At 38.8% G+C, this 9,988-nt stretch overlaps 1 protein-coding gene across 1 annotated transcript in view; it reads right to left on the bottom strand.

The window, feature by feature from the left end:
* The window catches only part of Herc1 (HECT and RLD domain containing E3 ubiquitin protein ligase family member 1), a 151,997-nt gene that overhangs the window by 61,779 nt on the left and 80,230 nt on the right, over positions 1-9,988 (bottom strand). Inside the window, exons 28-32 of the mRNA XM_028781433.1 lie at positions 8,735-8,890; positions 7,225-7,331; positions 6,598-6,708; positions 4,395-4,571; positions 185-424 (exon numbers count right to left, since the gene is read on the bottom strand). Coding sequence (XP_028637266.1) covers positions 185-424; positions 4,395-4,571; positions 6,598-6,708; positions 7,225-7,331; positions 8,735-8,890 — 791 coding nt within the window. The remainder of the gene's footprint in view (positions 1-184; positions 425-4,394; positions 4,572-6,597; positions 6,709-7,224; positions 7,332-8,734; positions 8,891-9,988) is intronic.

Raw genomic sequence — 9,988 nt, 5'->3', positions numbered from 1 at the left:
GGAAGGAGGGAAGGAGGGAAGGAGGGAAGGAAGGAAGGAAGGAAGGAAGGAAGGAAGGAAGGAAGGAAGGAAGGAAGGAAGGAAGGAAGTGATCTACACTAAATAACCAGTACTTGATAACTTGAGTGGAATTTCAATTTGAGGAAGAAAGAAAACAATAATGTTTGTGAGCAGGTTTCAGTACCTCTCCATTTTTCCCAAAGGAAATGGTCCTGGCTTCCATGTCTAACACACAGGTAATGAAATCTCCTTGAGTAAAGCTGGACAGCGTCAGAGTCTGTTCTCCATTGTGATAGAGGTTACCACTGTAAGCCCTATAGAGCCACATGTCAGAGGTAGTGCGGTGATTAAAATCATGTACTGGCCAGCGAGAGACTCCAACACATGTACCCTCATTACCTCTATTTTCCTTCACAATATAAAACTAAAAACAGAAAAAGAAAAACACAATTCATAAAGTTCATTAATACTGAAGTAAACTGTATGCTATTACTGTACTAATTGAGACTTGGAAATATGTTTATAAATAATATTTATACATTAATGGGAACATATTAACTTTCTTTTCAAAGAAGAATTAACAAAAATGAAAGAATTTCATCAGTTTATAAATACTTTAAGGCAAATTTATTCTTCATCTTATAAATAATAACCTTTGGTACTTATAACATTTAAAGTAAACAATTTTAGCTTACAATTTAATTATGATGCTGAGGGAATATTTTAAAAATTATTTGTGGAAAGCTTCCATTTCTTACACACAGATTTTGCAACTACTCTCTGTGTACACTTTATTCAGAAAACATGGGAAACTACAGGGGCTAACACCCCACCACCACTCTTTAAGGGACTGACTCAACCTTCTGCCTGTGATGCTTGCCTCTGACCTTCTGTATTCACTCAGTTTAGGTATGACTAGCTTAATTCTATAACACTGGCCTTTCTCCTGACACACAGACATTTCCAAAAGACTGGTATTTCCAAGGTTATTTGTCGGATATCTAATCAGGGTAAAACGGTTATGTTTGACACTGTATATAAGAGTATTACCACATGTGTGCAGAAGCCTACAAAGGTCAGAAGAATCATATCCCGCCCCCCACCCCCAAACTGGAGTTACAAATGGTGATGAGCTGCCATGCTGGTGCTGGAAAGTGAGCCAGAGTCCTCTGAACAGCTATCACTCTTAACTACTGAGCCATCTCTCCATCCCCAAAGGTAATTTGTAAATCTTATTTTTTTTGGGGGGGGGGGAGCTGGGATTTGTACTGACCAACTCCTAAAGTTTCTGTTTAATTCTTTACAAAAAAAATTTGTATGGAAATTGTTTGTACTCCCTACAGTCAACACTTCTGTACAAAAGATATACATAAAATTTTTTTAAATGTTCAAACTGAAAAAAATTCAAGTTATAATTACTAAATGGGTACACCAAGTTTCTCAATCACAGAGAAAACCAAAGCCCAAGGTCTAAGGAGGTGTGGAGAGGGCATCAAACATTAAAACTGTTCCTAACTGCTCTCCCTCTGAAAGGTAAAAACTGGCACTGCCCTGAAAACTGCTGGGATCACCTGAAACTCAAACTGACTGCTAAACTTCCCACAAACTGGATAGACTAGAAGACAGCAGGCTCCGACTTCTGACTTTCTCACAAACACCTCGACAGTATACACACAACAAAATAAAGTCAAAGATAACAAAATTCTACAACTGACTACTTGAGACAGTCCATCTGAAACAAGGAACTCAGGTAAATCATTTAGAATAAAACAGAAACAGACAGGAGAGTGAAGGCTTAAGAACGATGGGCCACACTGGGAAGGCAGCATCATTACTACCTGTCGTGAGTAGAGCTGCCCTAGCAATTATAGATGATTGACTTGCAGTATACTAACATATGTATTTTGTGTATGTATGGCAGCTCATAATGAAAGCAGCTCAACCCTAGAGTGATCAGAATTGTGTTATGTTAAACTAATACCTAAGCCAGACTTTAAAAGTAATGCAAGTCTATCCTGAAGGCACATGCTCATCATGGAAGCATCTTGAAACTCTAAGACAGGACTCCTGAACTACACAGAGAGACACCGTATCTGTGGTGGGATGTCCCAGCACTTGAGAAGCAGAAGTGGGAGGATCTCTGAATCCAGGCCAGCCAGGGCTAGATAGTGAGATCCTGTCTCAAAACAAAATAAAAACAAATGTAACCTGACCAATACTGATGGAGACACTCACCGCCAACCATCAGACTGAGACTGGGAACCCCAATGGAAGAGCTAGAGGAAGGACTGAAGGGGCGGAAGGGGATTGCAACTCCATAGGAAGAACAGTATCAGCTAACTGGACCACTCAGAGGTCCCAAGGACTAAACCATCAACCAAAGAGCATACATGGAGGGAGCCATGGCTCCAGATATACATGTAGCGGAGGATTGCCTTATCTGACATCAGTGGGAGGGAAGGCCCAGCCCTGTGGAGGTTTGATGCCCCAGCATAGGAGGATGCTAGAGCAATGAGCCTGGAGTGGGTGAGTAGGTGGAGGAGCACCCTCATAGAGGCAAAAGGGAGGGGAGAGAAGGGGAACAGGATGGGAGGATTGTGGAGAGGTAGCCAGGAAGGGGGATATCATTTGAAATGTAAATGAACAAAATGATTAATTTTAAAAAAATCTTAAGAATGAAGTCACATGAAATTTAATTAGCAAAGTCTAACACAGCTAAATAGCACAAGTCAGTATTACAGTTTGGTCTCACTAGTTGCATGGGGTCCGGTTATGGTTTTACTGTAATGCATAATGGCCAAGAGTCAAGGACGTAGACTGAGTACAAAAAAGGAGTTAATACAGCAGAGAAAGTCCTGCTTGTAAGCTGGCCTGACTGGCACTGGATAACTTCATCAATAACCTATTCCTTCCACCGACTTAAAAACAAACAAACAAAGAGAAAAAACCAACCTTTCATAACTGAGAAAGCTGGCTTTGCCGAGTCTACCTTGTTTTTCTAATTAATAAGACTAGTATCCCTTACATACTTTCCTTTCCGGAACCTAAACTGTGAACACATGCCATGCAAAAGTATAAGCCAGTACCTAGTAAACAGCTCTGATGCCGCATCTCTAACAGCTTTTCAGGCAAAACCGTGACCTATCTGATGGTATATTCTCACCAATGAGGGAAACTGTGTGACTGTGTGACCCCATGCTTTTAACCTGTCATTAAAAAAAATTAAGATACTTTTTAGGCTAGTACTACATAAATGGTAGAATTCATGTATCTCCTTTATATTTTCCACTTACAATACCATGACAGAGCACCACCATTACATAAAACATATGCCTTTCCAAAGGTTTTGTTTGTTTTTTAATTAAAGAACACAGAGAAGTGAAACCAAAGATCTTTTTTTTTATGGTTTTGTTTTCCTTTTGATGCTTTAATTAAAAACAACAACAAACCAAACCCAACCCTTTATCTGTATAAGCTTTGACTGCTCGAATGTTTGTCTACGATGTGCATGTGGTGCTGGTGAAGGCTGGGAGGAGGCATCAGGTCCCTTGAAACTGAGTTACAGATTGCTGTGAGCTGCCACGTGGCTGCTGGAAACTGGACCTGGTTCCTCTGTCACTCCAGCCTGTTTGGTCTTTAAAAACAGTGTCTCAAAACTCAGTCATCCTCAAACACTGTACTTGCCTGCCTCAGTCCCCTAAGTGGTGGAATAGCTGTGTGTCACTATCTTAGCTAGAGTTTTATTGCTCTGAACAGACACCATGACCAAGGCAACTCTTTTTTTTTTCTTTTTCTAATTAATTAATTTTTTGACACTCCAGATTTTATTCCCCACCCACCCTCTGACTGTTCCACATCCCATATCTTCAACCCCCCTCCCTTATCTCCATGAGGCTGTTCCCATCCCCCAATGCCCCATCCCACCTGACCTCTAAACTCCCTGGGGCCTCCAGTCTCCTAAGGGTTAGGTGAATATTTTTTTGAGATTAAAATTACATCATCATCCCCCCCCCCTCAAGCTATCTGATACCCTCTCTTATTCTCTTTAAATTCATGGATTCTTTTTCTTTGTTGTTGCATGCGTGCATGTGTGTGTGTGTGTGTGTGTGTGTGTGTGTGTGTGTGTCTAAATATAAATACAATCTATTTGGTCTGTATAATGCTATTTCTATTCAAGTTGTCAGGGCTGACTGTTTAGTGGTATTGGTCATAACCAATAACCAATTGGTGTGCTCTTCCCTGGAGAAAACTATTTCTCTTGTTCTCAACATTTCTTAGTTGTCTGTAGTTCTTTGTCTAGGGTTAAGGCCTTGTAAGCTTTTCCTATTAACAATCTTTTTTAAAAACTAAAAGTACAAAACAACAATCAAACAGCTACTAAGAATTCTCCTTACCTTCCATTGATAGCACCCAGAAGTTACCCCAGTTGACGCTAATCCATATCCTTTTCCTCCACTGCCATGAGTTAAAATCTGTCCATTTTCCACAATGCAACACTGAGCCTTCTCTGGATCAAAAGAGACTTCTTGTATGGGGAGATTTTCATCCTCTTCCTCCAACTCTCCTTGCTTCTACCAGAAAGGAGGGTGGGTCAATATTTGGGAATAAACAGATCTCTAATATATTCTTTGCTTTTATTTCACAGCTATTATATATCTACCAGTTTTTAGTTACTGTGCAAGACAGTAGGACTACAGTGCCTATAAAAAGCTTATTATTCATTTAGGGTACGTGGAGACTAATCAAGTCAGTTACATAGTGAGACAGGAATCCAGGGTGGTAATTCCAAGGTTTTCTCTTCAGTAATAACTAGAAGGTAGGGAGGGAACAGAACGTGATGGAGCTAAGGGCGTTATGTGTAACACACTATGTGTAAGCTGTCTGTTAGGTTACCATTCAAGTTGTGAGCTAATGGAAGATAGCATTTAAAATTTAAGTATCAATGGCATAAAGAGCCAAATAAGGTTTCTTTAAATATGGAGAAGGGAAGAGGTATGATAGTTGGGGAGGTGAGGATGGGGATTATGACTAGGTCACATCATAACCCAACACTTAAATAGCGAAAGAAAAACCTAGAAGAATTAAAGAACATTTTCTAAAGTAGAAGGAAAATCAGGAAAACTGTGAAATCAGAAAAAACTAAGCAAGAAATATATGTGTATGAAGTAGAATCCAGTTCGGAAGGTAAGTCAGTGGAGCCTCATGGCCACAAGGATTGGTACACAAGAGAACAAGAGTAAGAGATGGACAAAAATGCAAGCACTGGGTCCTCTATACCCCAGGTTCTACATGGATTCAACAAACCACAGACTGGGAACATTTTTTTTTAAAAAACCAACTGAATCGGTACTGAACATGCATAGAATCTTCTCACTAAACAGAAAATATGTTATCACAACTCTTTACAAGAATTTACACTGTAGGATGTATTGGAAAACCTAGAAATGGTTCAAATTTTATAGGAGAATTGTCTGAGTCATATATAAACACCACACCATTTTATATGTGAGACTTCAACATCAACTGATCTGGGGAAGCATAGATGGTCCTAGAACCAATTCCTATAGATACTAAAGAACAACTACAAATGTAATGCTAATACTTTATGGAATTCTGGCATCTTGCTAGATGATAAGCAATTAGACTGAAGAGATAGAAAGAAGTAAGTGATACGTTGTTTCCTGTAAGATATGTAGGACCACTACCGGATAGGCATAAGAACTGTTACGATTGAATGAGCTTAAACCCCGGCAATTTCTAATTGAGAATAGCAGGTGTGAAGCCATTCCTTACTTGCTTCTGTACCTGTTCTGCAACACATAACCATGATACCTGACTAAAGACCATGGGCATTCAAGTCAAGTAGCATAACACTTGGAGTTCTTCTCCATGCTAATATGGTATATATTGAGCCTTCAGCCATTGACCTTCTCTTCCAACAAGAGGTATATAACCCTTGGTTCACCCTGAATAAAGTGTATGCATTCACCATCAAATAAAGCAACAGGAACAAGCAAGGATCATCTCAGAAAGCTGCTTCATTAAGGACTATCATGGGAAAGGCCTTTGCCTTAAAGAGCAAAGTGTTTTAAAACTCCAGAGAAAGGCTTTCTCTCTTTCAACCCAACTAGTAGCCTCAGATCTTGCTCCCAATCAGACCAGATTCTGCTCCTCCCAGACGCCGCCTTCCCTTCTTGGCCTTGTATGTAGCTGCTGAGGGGCAGACCTCAAACCCCAAGTTCTTGACTCTCTCTGGCAGTACATCTGCTGTGCCTGGGTACCCAGAAAGGAGACCTAGAACCAATGTGCACTCTCCATTCCAGACTTTGCCCAGAGGAGAAGCAGAATGCGGTACAACAGTTTATTCCTTTGAGAAGCATAGTAGCAAGGATAAGAGGGACAATCAAGGACTTCATAGAAAATATAATTTGAGATGTGAAGATGAGAGAAGAGAGATAAAACATACAAAAAGGACGTGGAGCAAATTCTACAGCAAGGCCCCTCATAGTAGGACCTTACAACCAGAGACCGAGATGGGGCATTATGGTATCTAATTCTGAGGCCTAAAAAACACCCTTTGAGGGAAGAATTGATTACCTGCAATTTTATTTCTTGTTCTTTTTCCTTTATTTGAATAGCATGTTTGGCCTGAGCAATGGGAGTCTCCCACATACAATCCGACAGAAGAGAAAATAAGCGTTCAACAACCTGGTGTATTGACAGAAAAGAATGATAAAATTTATAAAGAGAAATGTTACATGTTTATGAGGTATCACATACAGCATACAGTAATATTCAATGGGACATGAAGATTGATTATACTAATATCTAAAAGTTATATCTGGTAGTTCTATGTGAAATACTTTTATTTTTAAAAGATAATCAGCTCACTACAAAATGGCTTGGTTTCATATCTCCTTTCTAGAGACAGACCTTTTTTAGTTTTACTGTCTCACACATTTCTTTCTCTAGAGGCCCAATCTAAGAAATTGTAGATTGTCCTTTCCTTTTGACGTTACATGTACATTCCTCCACTTCTTATAGCTCACAACTTATTTTCTTCCTCGTCCTTAAGAATGAAGGATAAAGAAAGCAACCTGAGAAGTAAAGACTATGCTATTGAAGACAGACGCATTTACAACCCGGGACTTTACTAACTCTCAGTTTGGGTGAATCATACTACAGATGTAAAAAGTATTTTCCAGCAACTAAAAAAATACCAACCTGGGCCATTTGATCATCTTCTACACCAGATTCACAAGCTGGTAGCACAGCCTCAAGGACATGAAGAGCAAGGAGCCTCGTTCTTAAGTTACCAACTAGAGGAATACCTAGGAACACAGCAGAGAAGTCCTTCTGTTATCAATGTGACTGGCATCCAGAGTTAAAATTAACTTCAAACGAAATTTTTCTAAGACTACAAAGCAGTTTATAAAAGAAACAGACCTGGACTTTAACCTATTGTCACATAAAGTCTGGACCCAATCTATGCCTGTTAATATATATACACATTTCATGTACACGTTCAATGTGCTGCAGCACTGAGTCAAAAGTAGAGTACGTATTTCATATACAGTAATCCGAAAGTCAGAGTCTGATTTATAACTGAGTTTAATGAGCCAAGAGAGGCTCAAACAGTTGAATAATTTGACCCACACTCAAATTTGGCCACATTTCAGTAGAAGTAGCATTTTAAAAATGTCAGTGAGCCTCTGAAGCCCAAGCACATGCTTTTACTCCCTGACCATGACCCATTTTAGAGCTTGGTAGGGTTCTGGTTTTTTTAAGCTTGTGTGTGTGTATGTGTGTGTTGATCATAGTACCCTTCACAATGCACAGTAAGTAGTTTGTACTTTCCTTAAGTTAGAAAAAATAGAAGCAAAATTTTGGTGTGTAAGTACGTACTCTATAGATTAGGTACAAATAAATGAGTATCTTTTACCTTATGCTTTAAAAACATGATATAAACTTCATGTTATTAAAAGAAGCTGTAAGTTATACTAGTTAATAAACATTGTTGAAGTATATTGAGAACATAAACATATAATAACTCATAACATGGAATACTATATTACAATTCTACATGTTTTAAACACATTACATAGGGATAGTGAAAAATGTTCTGGAAATGGGTAAAAAGAATACAACACTGTGACAATGCTTAATGTACTGAACTATAGATTTAAATAGTCAAATTTTAATGTCTTTTATCTATTTTTTTAATCAAAACTATGGGTAACAAAATACTATCAGTAACCTGTAGAAGATTACCAGACTTTTAGGCTGGAACAAGGTATTAAGATTATTATACGGAACTATCATAGACACCACACAAATAGAAGTGAAAATCAAAGCAGCTGAAGTCACATCATGATAGAGGGGACATACAAATTCATATCTGACTTGACAATCTAAAACATGAGGTCAGACTCAGTAAATTATATACTATACACATCTCTTCTTATTTTGGTACATGTTATAATCTGAAAAAATACGGCTAAATTCTCTAGATTAAATCATAATTTCTCCAGCACCACTTAGCACTATTAATTCTTTACCAATTGCTATCCCAGAAACTGGCATTTTAAAATTGGCACCAAATAAATAATCAAAAGTCAAAGAAGAAAACTTCTTGAAATCAAGACCAAGTGCCAGTGTTGTTAAAATTCTAGCATTACCTCAATAAATTGTATGTACTATACAAAAATACTGTAAACAAAGGTAGCAGACATACCTGAAGAACACTTCTGAGATGCTATGTTTAGAAGCACTTCTGTCCATTTGGGGGAAGCCATTTTTGATTGAATTGCTTTTGAAGACACAACTCTGCGAAGAAAAACTAAAAAATCTCCTAGATGAAGTTCAGCTGCATGTTGCTTCCTAAGAGCAGCTGTAAAGTGAAGAGATAAGTTTACACTTTAATTGGAAGGCATCAGGCTAAGGTTTACCTCTCCAGCTTACACTTTAATTACATTAAGTACAAATCTATTTCCCAGTCTAGGTTTTCAATAGGCTACCAATTTTTAAAAACTAGAGAGTGGAAAAAGGTAAAAATTTAAGTGAACCTCGAATGAAACATCTTTATACGTATGGACAAGCAGCACAGGCAGGCTAGGATAGCACACATCCACACACATCCTATTGTAATTCCCGTTCACGTTGTTTTATCCTGGGACATTCCCATGCAGAGGAGAACTAGAAGCACGCTAGGAAGCCCACAAGATAGAATGCCAGTCCTAAAGAAGAACATATGAACATCTGCAACAATTTGGAGACCAGTATCTACGGTGCTACTTTCAGAGAGATTCTGGAATGCTCCATTAAGAAATGCAAGTGAGAACTCCTGTGAAAGAGAAGAGACCTCTGGAAAGGAACATGCTACACTGACAACAGATAGCTAGTCATCAGGCTTCCCAGGAAGCTGCATCCAGCATAGGACGACTTCGGTCTGCTGTGATGCGTGAACAAGACTATGACAGAACTAAGCTGCTGGGGACAACATCTTTTCAAGAGTCGGTTCCTCTCCTAGGAAGCCTTCTTTTATCCCTTGCATAATGTCTCCAGCAAGTAGTTCTAGAATAAATTAGAGCCATATGGAGGTTCATATCTGTACTAGTGGCACTCAGGAGAAAAAGAGTGAGGCAGGAGGATCATAAACTCAAGGACACATTGGGCCTGAAGACCCCTAATACAAAGCAGGTTGATAAATTCTTTGAAATAAAGATTACACCTTTCTTTTAATTATGTATTTTAGAAAGATCAGAGGTTCTTCATACCCAAGCAGCCTGATTCTAAATGACAGGCCACTGATGATTTTAGAGTTAGTCCCCTTCCTAGCCATTTTCCAAACTAGCCCCTCTCTAGGACAACTAGAGGGGAATGGACATGTGCTTCTTGGGATGTCACACATGCCAAGACCCAGTCATGGAAAAACTGTGTCTGACTTTACTAGGTATTGAAGGATCTCAATTGTTGTTGTTTTCTTAGA

The sequence above is a fragment of the Grammomys surdaster genome, unplaced genomic scaffold, assembly GCF_004785775.1.
Source record: "Grammomys surdaster isolate TR1022 unplaced genomic scaffold, NIH_TR_1.0 437, whole genome shotgun sequence".
In the NCBI taxonomy this organism is placed as follows: domain Eukaryota; kingdom Metazoa; phylum Chordata; class Mammalia; order Rodentia; family Muridae; genus Grammomys; species Grammomys surdaster.
This window is presented reverse-complemented; position numbering and strand designations above follow the sequence as displayed.